Raw genomic sequence first — 19,748 nt, forward strand, 5'->3', positions numbered from 1 at the left:
CCTGCATTTATCCCATTGATACAGATTCTTTTTTTTTTTATTAACATATTGTAAATTCCTTGAGGGCAGGAGTATTTTACTCCTCTTTTCTTTTTTGCCAGGCACTTAGCACAGTGACACACCCCTAGTAGTGCTTAATACCATTCAACTATTGACTGACCTCATCTTCCCCAGTAGCAATGATTTTGGGCTGACCCCACCATGCCCAAATTTCCACCTGCTTTTTGGCAGTAGACAGTCTGTCTTACTATCAAACTCAGAATGATGATCTTTTGTGCTGATGACCTGGTTGGTGCCAGCATTCAATTAGGATTTATGTGAAGTGCCTCTGAACAAGACAGTTCTCTTATAAGCTTGCCTCATTCATTCTGCTGAGCTGCTCTATTCCTGCAATGTTTGGTGAGAGCTTACCTTTACCCTTGTCACTAGTTCTGGGACGGTTTTTTTATTCATTGTGTCCCAAGGAGGTTTGGATCCTTGGTTGAAACTATCTAACATCTCTGTTTACATAGAAGAAAAAGGTATTCAAGAGGAGTTCTGAAGCTATAAAACTATCTGAGTAGTAGCTCCAGATTGACTTAGGTATATTTGCATGTGACAGTGTGATCCTAAATTTTCACATGAATCTAATATCACAAAAATTTTGAGTTGTGTGAAGTCAATACAACATTTAATGACCAGCTCTCCAAAAAGTACACACTACATAATTTTACATCTAATTTGAGTTATTAAATTTTTCTTCATCACTTTCTTAAGTCCAGAAAATCAACACAATAATAAATCAGGCTCTGATTTATAGGAGTTTTGGTTGGTTGCCAAAATTTAAATGCTAATAATGAAATTTTAACAGTTGACATGAGACAGTAGGAGCTGATTTACAGAATACCCCCTACTTCAACAGGCCCTTAATAATCCTTCTAGTTCACCCTATAGTATAAAAGATGCCCCCCAAGTCGCCTGACAAGTGCTTACCACCTTCAAAGAATACTCAAGCTTCGAAGGTAGCCCATCCCACTGTGAGATACTTTCAATTGTTAGATTTTTTTCCCCCCTTGGCATTAAACTTAAATTGGTATTTCTGAATATCCTAGCTTTTGTATCTCTGCCCTCTTGAGCCAAATAGAACAAGTATAATCCTTCTTTCTCATAATAGCCTTTCCAATACTTAAAGAAAGAAGGCAGAGATTCTTGGGGCGATAGAACTCAACACGCTGTGAAGATCCTATTCACTGACAGAAAAAATTGGCCTTGAAAAAATAATGTGGACTCTGCATGTGTGTGTGTGTGTGTGTGTGTGTGTGTGTGTGTGTATGTGGTTGTTTTTTAGACTATGTTCCTATTATGTCTAAAGAGCTCATTGAAAAATAAAACATTCAACTAACAAAATAATTCTCTTTATTGGAGGATGAGGAATTAGACATTTTTTTGTTTCTTTACTGACCTGAATGACATAATAAAATTGATAGTTTACAGTTTTTTTCACATATCTGATCTCTTTTGAGCCTAATAAGAACCTTGTTTGGCCTGTGCTATGAGTATTATTATACTCATTTTGCAAATGAAGAAATTGGAGGTTATGAGAATTCATAATTTGCCATAATTTGCCCATGAAATCATGAGATTTCATGAAAAATCACATATGTGAAATTTTAGCCTAGGGTTTCATTCTGTTCCAATATGCTGTGTTCCCTCCCATTTTATGCTCATGTAGAAAAAGTTGTACTTCCCTGGACATAGTCAGCATACTTTGTCTGTTCTGAAGGTCTTGGTACTTGTCTTTCATGCTGATCCATTCAGTAGCTCTTTAACTCATTTACTTACTTTATCTATCTATCTATCTATCTATCTATCTATCTTTTAGCTATCCATTCATTCATTAATTCATGTATCTATTTATTAAATCTCTTATTTATTCATGTATGTATTTATGTAAGGAAGGCAGTAGTAGAATTTTATCTCTTCTCTTATTATATTATGTATGGCTTATAGAGCTGAACATTATTCTTGACAAGAGAGCATTGAAAACCAAATATTTTAACCAGCAGTTGGGCAATACAATCCTCCTTTGAATGTACACTATTGATAACCAATCAGGATGCAGCCCCAAACCCAAAAAATGTTTTGATTTGTTAGCAATTGGGAGAGAGGACTTTGTTTCTCTTTGTCCCCTGCACTTGACCTCCTGGGTAGAATGAGATAAATTCTTTTTTTTTAAGGAACCCCCAAAAAGAGCAATGAAAGATTACATTTGGAAGAAATGAAGAAGTGCCATTTATAGTTCTCTCTTTTGCTGAGAAGATTAGATGAAGGCTCTTTGCAATAAAACACATGTATTGTTATGAGGAAAAAATATTCTCTATTCTTCCCATCTGCCTTCCATGTGTACTATAGAATGTGAGAGCTAGAAGGGGCTCTGGAGATAACCCAGTTCAGAATTCTCATTTTAGAAATGTGGAAGCTAATTAAGGACAAGAGGAATAAATCACTCAGCCAAGGAGTTAGAAGAGCTGGACTGAGAACCCAGTACTCCTGGCTCCCAGTTCTTTTCACTACACCACTCTCAAGACAAAGAAAAAAGTTCTAGGAACAAGGCAGGATGATAACTGATTTAAATACAGAGAGTATCCCTCCCGAATACCCCATTTTTTTTTTTTTTAAAGCAAACGTATTTATCAGAATTTGACAGTGTCCATTCATACAAAAGTGTAGTCAATCAATGAGCAACAAGTAGTGAATTCAGGCATAGCAGTTGACAGATATCATGTATTTTAAATACCAGACAAATAGGAATCAGTAGCCCTTGGTTCTGGATCTTATCTTTCTTGACAGAATTTTGAGAGTTTTAAGGGCCTACTCAAAAATCTTCTAATCTAAAGTGTAACTGAAAAGAAATCCCTAATATGTCATGCCTGATTAATGGTCCTCTAGTCTTTGCCTGAAGACTTACAATGAGGGAAAAGATTATTCTATTCAGAAATAAATAGTTTTGTTATGAAAATATTGCTTTAAAAATTATATGCCTGTAATCAAGCTTAAACATTCATGTTCTCAACTTCTGCTCATTGCTGTTAGTTCTGCTCTGGAGTCAAAGAGAGTGGGTCATATCCTTCCTTCTCATGACAGCTTGTAAAATAATTGAAGAGAGTTATCACTGTCACACCTACACCAGAACACCTTTTTCTCTTGGTTAAATAAACTCAGCTTCTTTAACCAGTGATCATATGGTTAGGACATAAGATCCTTCAACCTGATAATTTCCCCATCCCAGACGATCTTTTTTATTTTTTGGTCAGTGTCCTTCATAAATGTCAGCCTGGATCCTTGAACTGATGCTAGGAATCCAATTGCATTCTTATTATAGCAGAATATAGTGGGACTGTGACCTCCTTGTTCCTGGAGGCTCGTTCTTCTTTCTTCTTCTTTATTCAGGGCTATAATTGATTTCCACCTTCCTTTAATCTGCCTTATTCACAATACTAATCGTAAAAGAAATTGGTATTTGATATAGAAAGTTCGATATAGAAAGAGTTTCTTCCTGGGAGTAGCAAAAAATACAAAACTTGTGTATGTAAGTTGCCATTGTTGCTAAATCCTGAGAAACCATTTGCCTGTAATCATGTTTGGATATTATGAATATTTGGGGGCACTTCCAGAATTCCCAGAGTATTGAGAAGAAATGCTGACCAGTTTCATTTTCTTCGGGTCATCGGATAAAACCTCACATTCTCGTATTCTCTTAGGTCCAAGAAATAAACATTTTCTGTTTCACTCAGTTTGATTATTGCCTGAATTATTATATATATTAAAATTTTTTAGACAGAATGACTTTAATGTGCTAACATTTCAAACTGCTGAGTTACATTGATAAGCCCTAATTAAAACTCATGTCTTGCATTTTAATTTGATTAACTTGCAAATTTCTCCAGTTTGTGATCTACTTTTTATAGATAACCTTTTTTTTTTTTTTTTCTAATTTCAGTTTTGGGAAAGGTCAATTATGAATCTTTAAAAGGCAAGAACATTTTAACTATATTTAGTGGAAAAAACCTCTTATTCAATAAAAGTGATATTAATAAGATAAAATGTAATAACACTTGTATCTAAGCCACACATCATTAAGTATATTATGTGGGGTGAGGACTCCTCGAATCCTACAGATTTCCTGGTGCAAAACTCAGTTTCTCAGGGAGTTCATTCGGAATGATTTCTTGGAGAATTTTGGACAATGTCAGTAAATTTCCCTTGTGTTTTTTTGAGTCCATCAGAGGAAAAATTGGTAGTGAATAAAAAGTGAGTCAAAATACTTATCAGCTTGGCTGTTCCTGACTCTATTCCTGAACTATGACCTAATGTTATCAAATTAGCAACCTGGCAAGTGCCTAATGAGTACTGTCCATAAGAAGTGCAGAAATATGGATTAAATTAAAAGATGATCCTTGCCCAGAAGGGGATGACTGTATGGTTGGGAGTTAAAACTTATTCATTTAAAAATTATAAAATATTCAATTTAATTCAATAAGCACTTAAGGACCTACTACTATACAGTAGGTATTTGGGATACACATTTTGTAACTCACCCCCAAACCATCCTCCATGATGCTTTGGTGATACAAAAGGTCAAAGAAAAAAAATAGCTTCCTTCAAGTGACATACATTCCGCCAATAAAATACATTTTCTAATGTATTTTATTGTAATGTTCATGTAAATAAAATACATGAAAATTCATGAATTTTTGCAGGGAGATCTTGGGACAAAAGAGAAAGAGCAATAATAAATATGGAACCAGGCAAAGCTTTCTGGAGATGACATGCTTATTGTGCTTTGAAGAGAGGGATTCTGTAGGAAAGCCTGTAATTAAATATTATACCAGGTGATACAAATCATTGTCATAGATTAGGGAGGGAGTGATTACAATGAGTTTGCTAGTTAACCCTTCAATCATCCTAATGAACTTTGTGATTGAGAGTGGCACTCTGAATAATCTCAATGTAAACAGTTATTGGAAATCCCATGAAGAAAAAAAAGCCTTAGTGAATATTTTAAGCTATGGAGTTAATGAGTATCATGATATAATGATATAGTCTTGTCTATGACTTGGATACTTCTTGCCTATGTGATTTGTGGGCCTCAGTTTTCTTAAGTATAACACAAAAAAGTTATACAACATGACCTCTAGATTCTCTTCTAATTCTAAAGCTATTATCTTATTATCTATAACCTGCCAACATTAAATAAAACATTATTTCCTTCTCACTAAGATAGACAAAAGAATGAACTAATGTTTACATTTCAAATCCAATGCTTTCTACTCAACCATGTTGTATATCTGTCCTCCCGAACTCTTCCTGTCAAAAACAGACTTTTACCCTTCCTGCTTACTTCAGTACCTGTACTTTGTAATTACTATCGGTATCATCATTTGTTATGTGTTGATGGCAAATTCATCATAGATCCTAGTTCTCCCAAATTGTTGTTGTTGTTTTTTTTTTTTCTGACCACTTTTCCCATCCTCCATTTCACAGATGAGAGAACTGAGTCTCAGAAGAACTGACTTGTCTAACATCATAGAGTGAGCTGAAAAGCACCACGGAAGTAATCTAGACTAATTGCCTCTTTTTATAGATGACAAAAATGAGGTCAAGGGAGTTTAACTAACTTACTCAATATCAGAATAGATAGTAATCATCAGAAAGACTAGTTGAACCCATATTTCTTAAAGTTATTTCTAATTCCACTGTTCCATTCTCTATTTCCCTGTGAAACTTAAATCATTTAAATAATAAATGATTCCCACATCTGACTCCCTTATTCATTCACATCCAGTGGCTCCCTATTGTTTTCAGGAAAACCACAATAAATCAATATAAACTCTTCTATTTAGCCTTGAAAGCCTTCATTCATCAGCTGGTCCTGACCTAACATTTTCCTTTTCTTGCCTTACAGTTCCCTCCACCTTCACACAGAGATCCAGAAAAAAATAAAAATAAAAATAAATGGCATCTTACTTTTAATCTCCTGTCTCTAAGCCTTTTCACTAGAGTTTCTTTAATGTCTGGAATGTATTCCCTCTTCACATTCCTCTTCCAAAGGCCCTTTATTCCTTCAAGACAAAGCTCTAATTCTACCTTTGGTGGAAAATTTTTCTTGTACTTCCCTGTTGGTTCCCTCCTTTATTCACTCCCTAACAACACCAAGTATTCTACGAAAACAACAACAGCTACTACTACTACTACTACTACTACACCATTACTATGACGTTCTTCCTCTTTCTCCTCCTCCTCCTCCTCTTACTTCCTCTTCCTCTTATTACTCCTAGTACTGCTACTATACTACTACTTTTACTACAATTACTACTACTCTACAACTCTTACTACTATTATACTACTCCTACTACTGTTATTATACTACTATTACTATACTACTTCTAATCATAAACTACTCCTACTCCTCCTAGTATTCCTACTCCTACTACTGCACTAGTCCTATTTTTACTACTCTACAATTACTATTACTCTTACTTACTTCTACTATACAAATATACTACCACTACTATTCTTATTTCTACTACCACCACCACCAAAACCATCACCACCACATACTTAATTTCTTTGTATTTTTCATCTTTATGTTTTTCTGTGATATTTCTTTATGCATTTATCTTTGAAGAAGCTAGGTTATCCAGTAGATAGAAGGTATCAGAAAGATCTGAATTCAAATCTGGCTGCAATCAATTACTAAATGTGTGATCCTGAACAAATCACTTAACATTGTCAGTTTCTTCATCTATAAAATGTGCTAGGAAAGGAAATAACAAATCACTCCAATTTCTTTGGTAAGAAAATATTACTGTCATAAAGTTCAGACAGGACCGAAAATGACTAAGTGATAATAACACTAAGTCCTTGGATGGGTTACACTCAGCTTTGACAACAGCACCCCTGACTCTCTACCAAACACATATATTCCACTAAATGTCCCTGTACTGGGCACTCTGGTGAAGAACCCTTGTTTGACAAGAAACTCTGAAGTTATTTCACTAAAGTAACTAGACTTTATTTAGTTATTTATTAGCTTATCCTTTTGATAATGATTTGGATTCCCTTTTCTGTATTTCAATACACCTTCTTTCTTTGCTCTTCTTCCTCAAACACACTTCAGGTTGAAGGAGCTTAACGCTTTTCATCTGGAGAAACTTTGCCAAGACCAAATATAAAGAAATGACTTGAATAGACTCCTTTTTAACAGATATAATCAAAGAAAATGAGCAGCCTTGTTACGAAGAATTTGGATGGCCTCTTTGGGCCCTTTTGATTTTGCACATGTATTATCCAGGACTATTATGTGGTAGAGGGTTTATATTTGGCCACCATTTCTGATGTGGCTAGGGTTTGTTAGGCCTGAAGGTGGCCTAGTGGTTGCAGTATTTTGATCACTGTAGAAAATCAGTATTTTCCAGAGGAACTAATTCACTTACATTTCAATCCTTCCTCAGAGACTGTGGGATTCTGGGCAAGTCACTTAATCTCTCTCAGCCTCAGTTTCCTCAACTGTAAAATAGGGGTCACAACAGCATCTACCTCCCAGGGTTGTTGTGAGGATCAAATGAGAAAAATTTAAAGTGCTTAGCAGAATATCTGCTATATAAATATTAACTATTTATTATTATTTTACAGATTACATTCATATATATATGACATCTGTATATCTATGTCTCTATCATCTACCATCTATCTGATGCAGATGGCTAGTTATTTATATATTTTCTACCCTATTAGAATGTACAGCAAACGCCTTTGCCTTTCTTTGTATGCCCGGTGTTGAGTGCAGTGTCTGGCACATAGATAGTTTTAATGTTTGATGACTAACTCACTGAATAAATACAAAGCCAAAGTGAGCTACTTCTGCACATGAGGTAAGAAATGTCCTTATTTAGGTACCAGCAGTTTATCAGTTTAGCAGGGACATGGTTGGTGGGGAGGCACAGAGAGGAGGGATAGAATGGAGGCTTAAAGTATTAGATTTAAATTGACAAATGAGAGAAACTCCCCTGGGAGAAGGTTACTTTCTTAGGCAATATGGAAGGCTGGAGAGAAGATAGTTCTTAATTTTCTACTTTGGGGCATAGGGTTGACGGTTGACTGCCTACCCTAGCTATAGCTCTGAGAGAACGTTATCATTTTTTAAACTCTCCTTGACTATTTACAGAAAAGAGAGTCAGTCTGGGTCTCCTTGCTTGCTATTCACATTTTCTATTTTTCTGAATCCACACAGGCCATCATGGCTCAGCTACCCCAAGAGGAAAAGGCAAAAATAGCAGAACAGGTGGAAATCTTCCATCAGGAGAAGAGCAAGCTGGATGCCGAGGTGGCTAAATGGGACGACAGTGGCAATGATATCATTGTCCTGGCCAAGCAGATGTGTATGATCATGATGGAAATGACAGACTTCACGAGGTAAGGGCACACACCGTTGTAATCAAAGACGGTGCTTGGGGAGTAACCGAGATAGAATGTCTCCTCCGTGGAGTTGGCTGACTGACTTGCCAATTAGCATCGTGACAGTCAGCCAGCTCTAGCAGAACAACCTCTTCAATTAGATACCATTACTTTTGCCAAAGTAATAAATAGGGTAATCGTAATAAATAAATAAATAGGGATATTTAACCTCTATTGGGTATAGAACATTTACATTCATTTCTTCCTGGCCTGATAGTGTCAGTTCAACCAGCCAATTAAATTTCTGAAACAAAGGAAAGAATGGGGACACCTGCCCCTCTCAAGGTTTTTTTGAGGGATCTCCATCACAATTTATGAATTTTCATGACTACAGAAACAGACTTCCCCTTTAATATTTTTTTTTAATTTCCATTGCTTTCCACCATTAAAACTCCTTAAGGGCAGGAAAAATCTTTTATTGTGCCTGAAGTCTTCCCAGAACTTAGCACATCGCCTGACCCATAATAATCATTTAATAAATGACTATTGAGTTGTATCATGCACAGAATTGGATGCTTATCCACAACATCAAGAAAGCTTGGAGTCAAATCATCTCACTGAGATTTGTTTAATTTGTGACCATAAACAAGTCAACCAACCTTTCTGGGCCTCAGTATTAAAATCTGTACAACGGGGCTAATAAAGCCTATAGTATTCCATATATTTCTGAGAGAAGCAAATGGGTCTCTTAGCCTTACGTAGCTATATAAACAAAGATTACAAAATTCATAGAAGTAGAGCTAGAAGGGATTTCAGAAGCCATCTGTGTGAACTCCTTCATTTTATAATTGAGGAAATGAAGACACAAGGAGATTAAAACCCAAATCACCCAAATATTGAGTACCAGAGGCAAAGTTTGAATCAGGTTCTCTGCCCTTTGGTAGAGGGCACCATATTTTTTGTTTGGGTCATTTTTTTTCTTGTGTTGTGAAACCTCAGTGACCTATTTTGCTAAATATGGATTCTGTCTGTACTATTCCTGTCACATAAAGGTGAACTGAAGCTAAACAAGCTAATCTCATGTTTAATTACCAGGAAATATGTATTGTAATTTAAACGTGGTGTTATCCAGCCCTCTCCAAGCCAGTCCTTCCTATATCTAAACATATCCAATAATTATTTGTTAAACCCCTACTATAGGCTGGACACTGAACTAATCGGTAGTCAATGTATATTCTACTGCTGTGCTTAGCGCAGTGCCTGGTACATAGTGGATTCTTGCTTAATGAGTAAATACAAGTGATCAAAGTTGAAAGATTGAAACAATACTGAGCTATTAGGGGACCATCTGGGTTCTTAATTGGCTCCGGAATGTGTCAACGAGAAAAGGATGAATGTAGATGTAAATTATGACAGGGATTTAAAGCCCAACCTTACTTATGTCTGCTTGTGGAGAAAGGTTGTGTTGTGTGCTAATAATTCTGTCTATTCATTGTGACTTACCATTTGTGAACTTCAGAAGAACTGGTACCTGCTGGATATTCATGGAATTTTCAAATGTCATTGTGTTTATTAGTGGTATAGATGACACAGTCCATTGGCTTTTCTTTTGACAGCTTCAAGCTAGCAAAAATAACAGTTTAGCTTCAATCTAAACATTTTTCAAAAAGCTGTTTTTTTAAAAAACAAGTCTGCACTATCAAATCAGCCTCACTACCCCATTGCAAGGCTTAGGATGACTCAATTTGTTTCTCTTCAGCATTTTAATGACTTTGGGGTATTATGTAATCTATTAATGACATGTCTGATAGAAAATAATTACATTATTTTGAGAAAATAATTAATCTAGGCATGTTGCTAGTTGGGAATGGGAGTGTTTCATAGGCTTCTGAAGATGACATAGTGTTATAATCAATTGGGACGGGTAGATCTGCAAAGTCTCATGTCTTGGTGTTAAACTAGACAGAAATTGCTTGAATCAAAATATTCTTGTAACAATTTCAGAAGCACTGGTTGACACCCTTCAGTCATCACTTGATTAGCCAATAAAATGTAAACACCTTCAAGACAAAGACTTCATATTTGCCTTTGGAGGCAGATCCTTTATGTCTCCATTTGGAGTTTTCTCAGCAAAGATACTGTAGTGGTTTGCCATTTCCTTCTCTAACTCATTTTTCATTTGAGGTAACTGAGGCAAACAGGGTTAAGTGATTTCTCTAGGGTCATATGGCAAGGAATTTGGGCTGAGGCCAGATTTAAACTCAGAAAGATGTCTTCCTGATGCTAAACCTGACACTCTATGCCCTATATTATCTACTTGCCCTTGGGCATTGTAGACACTTAATGCATGTTTTGAATGGAATTGGTTTTCATTATGTTGGTATATTATGTATTTGTAACTAAAAATCATTACAGAAAAAGAAAGCAGAGAAATAAATTTATGATTTTGTGCAAGTTATGTTAGTCTTAGACCAGATTAAGCTTAGGTTTGAATTATATGCTTTTCATTCCCACTTCTGTGACCTTAGACATATTCTTTCACTTTTTTTAGTATAAAATCTGTGATGCTATGATGCTCACCTCCACAGCAGACAAGCTCTACCTTTTATGTTTTGTTTTGTTTTGTTTGTTTTTCATCCAGCTCATGTATACTTTTTTAATCAATCTTTTTTTGATCCACTGAATTCTTAAGGATCATTTCCTCTTGGAATAATTTTCTGAATTGTTATTTTGTTTATGTTTTTGCATTTAATTATCTCTTTTCTGCATCATATACTTGAAGGTAGGAGTTCTTTAATTTTTACCTTTGGATTCCTAGTGTTTAACAGAGTGCACATAGTAGGTGCTTAATAAATGTTTATTAAATGTCACTGGGTTTGAAAAACAAAACACACATCAATGATTACTATATATTTTGCTTTAATGTTTTGGTTTTTTTGGAAGCAGTTTACCCTTTTCTCTAGGGATAATAAGAGTGAATGAAAAGGACAAAAGTATAATTACTAAAAAGAATGATTCTTATTGGCATTGGGCCCTTCTAATGAGGATGATCTCTTTGTCAGGGAAAGTTTTACCTTTTCAGAACATATTATATTAGCCTTGCCTATGGGATAGATGTCAGACCTACAGCCCAGGCTGAATGAAGTCCATAACACTCCCAAGTGTGTCCCAAACCTGATTGAAATGTAGTTCCTATGTGATTGTAATATGTTAATGCATTAACAACTCAACCAATATAGAAATGTGTGGTGCAGCCTTCTTGCCTCCTTCTGTACACTTAAGTGGTTCCTGTTTCTATTTGAGTTTGACAGCATTAACCTAGAATGCCAAGAATTCAAGTGTGTTGTCCAGGATGACATGTACAGGGTCACTAACTCTTGTTTTAGGATGTTATTTCAATGTATCCTCACAAAACTCCTTTGAGATAGTAATAAAGTATTATATATAATATACATAGTAGTATTATAGTCATCTGTAATAATAGATTATTATACCCATTTTACAGATGCAGAAAACAAGGCTAAAATATTAAGTTCAATTTGATTCAATTCAATAAATATTTATAAACAAAGTATAAAGCACATAGAAGGCACTGGAATAAAGAGTTAGAACTTAAAGGTAGCCAGGGAGGATGGTAGGTGGAATAAAGAAGGGAGAGCATTGCAAGCATGCTAGAAGTTGAGAGATGAAGGATCTTATTTATGTAAAAACTATGTAAAAAAAGATGTAAAAAATGCAGTTACTGGATTAAAAATACATGTCAAGGAGTCAGGTGTAAGAAGACTGCAAAAGTAGAGGGGACACATCAATTGGAGAGTGGCTGAATAAATTATGGTATATGAATAATATGGAATATTATTGTTCGGTAAGAAATGACCAACAGGATGATTTCAGAAAGGCCTGGAGAGACTGACAGGAACTGATGCTGAGTGAAATGAGCAGGACCAGGAGATCATTATATACTTCAACAATAATACTATACGATGATCAATTCAGATGGATGTTGCCTTCTCCAGCAATGACATAAATCAAATCAGTTCCAATGAAGCAGTAATGAACTGAACCAGCTACACCCAGTGAAACAACTCTGGGAGATGACTATGAACCATTACATAGAATTCCCAATCCCTCTATTTTTGTCTGCCTGGATTTTTGATTTTCTTTACAGGTTAATTGTACACTATTTCAAAGTCCAATTCTTTTTGTACAGCAAAATAACTGTTAGGACATGTGTGTATATATATATATATATATACACATATATATTGTATTTAACTTATACTTTAACATATTTAACATGTATTGGTCAACCTGCCATCTGGGGAAGGGGATGGAGGGAAGGAGGGGAAAAATTGGAACAAAAAGTTTGGCAGTTGTCAATGCTGTAAAATTAGCGATATATATAATTTGTAAATAAAAAGCTATAATTTAAAAAAAAAACTACTTATATATAAAAACATCACCACCAAAAGAGAATACATTTTGTAAACATTATTAAAAAATGAAATAAAAATAATAAGCAAAAAAAAAAAGTAGAGGGGACAAAGTTAGGAAAGGCTTTGGATGCCCAATAAAGCATTTTATATTTGCTTCTGAAAATGGGGAACCACTGGAGTTTACCTCCTAGGGAGGGGTGACCCAACATGAGTTTTAGGAAAATCACTTTAGTAGATAGATGGAGGAGTCCCTTGAGTGGGGAGACAATTGAAGCAAGCAGATCCAGTAGGTATTGCACCTGGGATGTGACAGTATCAGAGGAGAGAAGCATGGGATATTCCTGAGATATTGCAAAGGTGAAATCATCAAGCACTGACAAGAGATTGAATATGGAAGATTAAAAGATATAAAAGGATCCAGGATGATTCCAAGGTTGTGACCCTGAGAGATTGGGAGAATGATGTTGCCCTTTACAGTAATTGGGTCCAAGGTTATATACATAGCTTCACTGTTTCTGGCTTTATAGGAATTATCTCTTTTGATTCTCCTCAAAGCCATGTGAGGTTCATGCTGTTATTATCCTTAGTTTCCAGATGGAAAAACTGAATCTGATGGTTCAGTGACTTGCTTAGGGTCACATAGCTAGCACATACCAGGGCAATATTCAAACTCAGCTTTTCCTGATCCCAAGCGCAGCTCTCTATCCACCATGGTTGAGTGCAGGCTTGGGTTGGAAGAAGAGTGATCTTTGTTCTGAGCATAAAAAAATGGATTGTCTCAGTGAAAGTATGACAGAGTTTCCCCTCTCTTTAATCAGCAAGGTCAAGCCTGATTTTAAAACTGGGCATTCTGACTTCTTGACTTTGGGTAACCTTTAGCTTAACTCTGAACAAAAATCCAATTCTTATGCTTCATTCAAAAACCACGTCCAGTTCCATGACACAAAAGAAAGGGTCCACTTGACTTTGTACTAAATATCCCCAAATCAAGTGATTACAACCATTTGCATGCCGTAGCATTTTTTTTCTTTTGCTTGTCTTATTTTTTTCTTCTCTCCATTTAATTCATTAATTTGGTTTACTTATCTTCAAATTATGTTCTTCGTTATTATTAAAAATTAAAGTGGTTCCACTACACTGTGGATATAGTAACTTCTTCGTGAAGACCACCATAGATTTCTATTAGCAGAATGCCCAAACACAAAATTTGCTTCCACTGCAAAGATGCTAAAGGGATAATCAAAATCAAAGGTGAATTTCTTCTTTGCATTTTGGTTGCCAAAAATAAACAACTCGTGCTGGTCATGCTTTGCATTATAAAAGGGATTAAAGGGGAAAAAAAAACTGTCCAAGGAGGCAAAAAGACATGGCCTGTTTTGGCATTGGTCTTCATACTCCCAGCACTTAAATAGCACCTGACACTTAGGGATAAGGATAAGGACTAACCCTGTGATTTCATTGGTATGAGAGCTTCCAAATGAGGAAATACCTTGAACCAATTGGGCTCCTTATAGTATTAAGGATACAGGTTTTTGTATCCTAAACCCTTTAGGCCTATGTGTCACTTCTCAGAATAATGTCTTTAAAAGTAAGAATACCAACAATTACAAAGTAAACTAATTTTATTGAAATAAAGTTATTAAATATAAGGCAAATTCTTGAACCCAGTTCAAGAATTCCTGTACCTAAGAGATGCTGAGACCCCTGGGAATCTGTGACTGGCTTAGTGTCTTATAATCAATATATTTTAGGACTTGGGGCTAGAATATAGTATTCTTGGCTTAGCCATTGATTCTCAAAATAGTACTCATCTCCCCAAGTTATTGTGAAAAGCAATTAAATTATACTTGTAAAGCACTTAGCATAATGCTTGGCACTTAGTAGGTATTATATAAATGCTCTTGGTGTAGTTCTTGTTGATGTTTACCCCAAAGAAGAGGAGGCTCAGAAGAGCCTCAAAGGTGAGATCACTGGTTGAACATTTTTTTATAAAGGAGTTGTCCTTATAAACATATAAATTACCCTAGGTGCCCAATGAGATTCTTCCATCTGAGAAGCTATGGTTCTGTGACTATAACTTCCTCTTCAATAACGACTGGACCTTATGCACCCAATGAACACTGTCTTTTCAAAATGGCCCTTTAAGAGTATGGGAATTTATGCCAGAAATGCGCACATCTATTCCAAGTCACTGCTGGAATGACTCTCTTAGAATTCCATTCTCAGTCATCTGGATGGTGATAGATCTGAGGAAGTGGGTTTTGGCTTTTGGAAATTTCTAGAGGTCGTCAGGAAATGATAAACTTAACGGCATTTTGCTTCCTTAATATATTAGTTGGTAGACGAAGCTAGTTTGAAGAATGTACAAGCATGCACGTGAATTATGAATATGTTATAACTTTTGTATATTTTATGATGTTTAGAAATTAATTTCAAAGGAAGTTCAAAGGAGGAGCTCCAGACAATGTTTTAAAGATTGATTGTATCATAGGAATACATCTAAAGCCTTCCTTCTGCCCCTCTACCCTCCATGCTTCTCTCTTTTTCTCTCTCTCGCTCTGGCACTGTTTCTTTCCATCTCTCTCTTATTTTTTCAATCTGTCTCTGTCTCTCTGCCTTTCTTTCTCTCTCTGGCTCTCTGTGTTGCTCTGTCTTTGTCTCCCTGATTTCTTTTTCTCTGTGTCTTTCTGCCCGTCTCTCTCTCTATGGATCTCTCTATCTCTGTCTCTTTTCTCTGTATCTCTCTGTCTCTGTCTCTTTTTCTGTGTTTCTGCATTTCTGTGTCTTTGCCTCTGTCTCTCTGTTGCTCCATCTCTCCATCTCTCTCTCTCTCTGTCTGTCTGTCTCTCTGTCTCTCTCTCTGTTTCTGTCTGTGTGTGTGTGTCTCTCTCTTTTTGTCTCCATATCTCTCTCACACACATACACAGCTTAAAAAAAGCTATATTCTTGAGGACAATTGTCACTTGCATACAGAAGAAAAGTTCAGGCATATTTGTGGAGAGAGGAGAAGAGGAGAAAAGGGGATGGAAGGAAAGGAGAATAAAAAAGAGCAGAGGGGAGTAGAGAGGGGGAGCTCAGTCTCCTTAAACAGCCAAACATCTTACAGGTTGTATACACCTTGGAATGATCACCAAAAGCATAAACAGTTGGAAATAAGGAAATAGCTATTTAATGTGTTTGTGCATTAGGCCCAAGGCCATTAGCTCCAAACTTAGGCAGACCTGTATCTCACCCAAGTCCAAGTGCAGATTCATCCTTCCTTAGAAACTGGTAGAATGTTTTCCTTCAGAAGACCATATATAAATACAATATAACTATAAAATTAAGAAACACACACACAAGTAATTAAATGCAATGTTGTTTGAAAGAAGGAATCTCTAAGCTGGAATGGGAAATCAAAAAAGGCTTCATACAGGAGTTGATGTTTAAAATGTACTTTAAAAGAGAATAATTTTATGAATGAAAGGTGAGGAAGTAATTCAGTCCAAGCAATGGAAATGGCTGGTACAAAGTCTATATGGAGCTGGAGTGTTATATGTGTGAAGCAGAGAAATACCTCCTGATATGGGAAGGGGAGTCAGTCCAATGAGGTTAGAAAGGCAGATTGGACCTAAGCTTTGAATGACTTTATAAGCTCAACAAAAGAATCATATTCCAGAGGCATAGGATGCCCCTGGAGTTTGTAGAATATGGAACTGTAGTTTCATTTGTGTAAGGAATTTCAAAGAGGAAAATTCTTTATCAGTTCAGATCTTAATCATTATCAGTCTTCTCTATAATTTATACTCTAAGAGTTATCTAGGACAACGCTTCTTAAACTGTTGAGACCCCTTAAGGGGTCCCATAACTGAATGGAGGGTCACAAAATTATGATTTATTATCAGCAAATTACTCATTTGTATATTTATTTTATATGCCTAAATATCCTGGATTGCATAACAGTTTATTGAGCAAAAAAAGGATCATGAAAAGAAACAAATTAAGAAGCCCTGACCTAGAGAACTTATAAGTGATTTGGCAAACCTCCCACAATCTGTTTTGATAGATAGATAGATAGATATAGATGCATAGAGATAGAGATAAAGATAGATATAGAAATAGATAAATATAATATATATACATATACACACATATGCATACACACATATATGTTATATATCTATTCCTTTTATTTTTTAAATTTTCTATACTTTATTTTTCCAAATACATGTAAAAATAATTTCTGAAATTCATTTTTGTAAAACTTTGTGTCCCAATATTTTTCTTCTTCCTTAACTCCTCCATCTCCAAGACATTAAGCATGGTATGTTAAGTATAATTATTTTAAAAAATATTTCCATATTTGTCATGTTGTACAAAATAATTTAGACCAAAAGTCAGGGAAAACTGAGAAAAAAGCAAAAAAAAAATACTATGCTTTTATCCATATTCAGTTTTCATAGTTCTTTCTCTGGATGTCAATGATATTTTTCATCCCAAGTCTATTGGAATTGTTTTCAATCACTTCATTTTTGAAAAGAGCCAAGTCTATCACAATTGATCATCATATGATCTTGTTGCTACTATATATAATGTTCTCTTTGGTTCTGCTCACATTATTAAGCATCAGTTCATGTAAGTCTTTCCAGGGTTTTCTAATTTTCTCATCATTTTTTACAAAACAATCATATTCCATTTCCTTCATAGACCATAACTTATTCAGCCATTCCCCAATAGATGGGCATGCACTTAGTTTCCAGTTTCTTGTTAATATAAAAAAGGGTTACAATAAACATTTTTGCACATGTGGGTCCTTTTCCCTCTTTTATAATCTTTTTGGAATACACACCTAGTAATGACACTGCTTCATCAAAGGATATGCAGTTTTATAGTCCTTTGAATATAACTCCAAAGTGCTCTCCAGAAAGGTTGGATCAGTTCACAATTCCACCAACAATTATCACTATTTTTTTCTGTTATCTTCGCTAATCTGTGGGGTATGAAGTCGTAACTCATAGTTGTCTTAATTTGTATTTCTCTAATAAAGAAATCTCTAATAATCTCTAATCTCTAATGAAAAAAATCTCTAATTAAAAAAACTCTCTAATAAAGAGTGATTTAAAACATTTAATTTCATTAGAAATGATTTCAATTTCTTCATCTGAAAATTGTGAGTTCATTCTTTGACCATTTATTGGAAAATGACTTGCATTCTTATAAATTTGAGCCAATTCTCTATATAAATTAGAAATAAGATCATTATCAGAAACACTGGCTGTAAATTTTTTCTCCTCTCCAGCTCTCTAATTCTTCTAATTTTGGCTGCATTGGTTTTGTTTTTGCAAAACCTTTTAAGTTAATGTAATCAAAATTATCCATTTTGCATTTTGTAATGTTCTATTGATTTTCTTTGGCCATAAATTGCTCCCTTCTCCTCAGATCTGGCATTAGACTATCCATTGCTCTCCTAATTTGCTTATAGCATCACCTTTATGTCTAAATCATGTAAATATTTTGACCTTATCTTGGTACAGGATGTTAAATGATGATTAATACCTTCTTTCTTCCATGGCATTTTCCAATTTCCCCAGCAATTTTTGTCAAATAGTTTTTATTTCAGAAGCTTGAACTTTAGATTTTATCAAACACTAGATTAGTATTGTCATTGATTATTGTTGCACAGTCTTTCCATACTGTTTCCCCACTACCTGGTCTGAGACTCTTGGCAAAGACCACATAGGCGACCATTCTATAACATTCCCTCAAACCATTAATTTGTCATGTTAGCAACCAGTATTTACTAACGATAAAACTTGATTTTACATCTTTTTTGGTAACCCAACAAGGAAAGCACTTCCTACATTATTCCATCAAAGTATTTATTAAGTATCAACTGTATACCAAGTCCTGGAGGTAGGAAGACAGGTAAAAAAAAAATCTCTAACTACAAGAAACTCATATTCTAATGGAAGAGAGAACATGCAAATAACTATATCCACAAAATATAGGTAAATATAATATAATATATATGTATATGCTCAGATATGTTTATGAAAAGAGAGTGGGAGAGGGGAGAGAGGAGAAGATGGGGAAGGAGAAAGGGGAAAAGGAAGGGAGAGAAAGAGAAGGAAGGAGAGAAAAAGAGATGGGAGAGGTGAAGAAGGGGCAGGGAAGTGGAGGAGAAGTTAGTGTCACTATCACAGAATCCTATAAAATTCATAAAAGAAAAAAGAACAAGTGCGGTGATATTGAATGAATGTGGTAGGAAAGGACAATGATGGTGACCACTGCTACACTAAAAAATAGTGGAGATAATGAGAAATAACTTATCCAAATAAAAACTCTAACAGGAAACTGTTAAACTTGACAGCACCAGCTAAATATAAATCTGTATTAACATTACTAAACATTGACAAGTTTTTTTTTTGCCTTCCTTTGAAAAATAACAACACAAAGTGGTAAGAAATAAAAACATGGGGAAAATAACCAAGAAACTCTTTTACATAAATAAATATTCCAGCTTTAGGAAGAGGGAGCCAGATTGTCTAGATATCTGTAACTCTTCCATATTGCGTGAAAATTCATATTTTAAACCTCTGTCTCTATTTTGAAATCTAAATAGCAATTGAAAAGTTAACTTACACCATGGGAGGGCTAATGTTACCCCAAGAAACCGTAACTTTCACATTACCGCGTGTGTATGTTGGAATCAACAACAGGGATGCTAAATTATCATAACTTTACATTTAGAATTAGTAAATTTAGGGAAGAACAAGAATGTTCAGCAGGAAATTAAACAAAATTCGAACACTTTGATAAAAGAGTACTTTGTATTTTCCTATTAAAAAAAAACAAATCTTAATGAGTGTTGATTGGAATGATTATTTACCACACACC

General features: G+C 35.1%; 1 protein-coding gene across 2 annotated transcripts in view; it reads left to right on the plus strand.

Annotated features, from left to right (window-relative positions):
* The window catches only part of CTNNA2 (catenin alpha 2), a 1,447,481-nt gene that overhangs the window by 1,370,179 nt on the left and 57,554 nt on the right, over window positions 1-19,748 (plus strand). For both annotated transcript variants that reach the window (XM_031957116.1, XM_031957117.1), the window contains exon 15: window positions 8,273-8,454. In XM_031957116.1, coding sequence (XP_031812976.1) covers window positions 8,273-8,454 — 182 coding nt within the window. The remainder of the gene's footprint in view (window positions 1-8,272; window positions 8,455-19,748) is intronic.

Source organism: Sarcophilus harrisii, chromosome 2, assembly GCF_902635505.1.
Source record: "Sarcophilus harrisii chromosome 2, mSarHar1.11, whole genome shotgun sequence".
Taxonomy (NCBI): domain Eukaryota; kingdom Metazoa; phylum Chordata; class Mammalia; order Dasyuromorphia; family Dasyuridae; genus Sarcophilus; species Sarcophilus harrisii.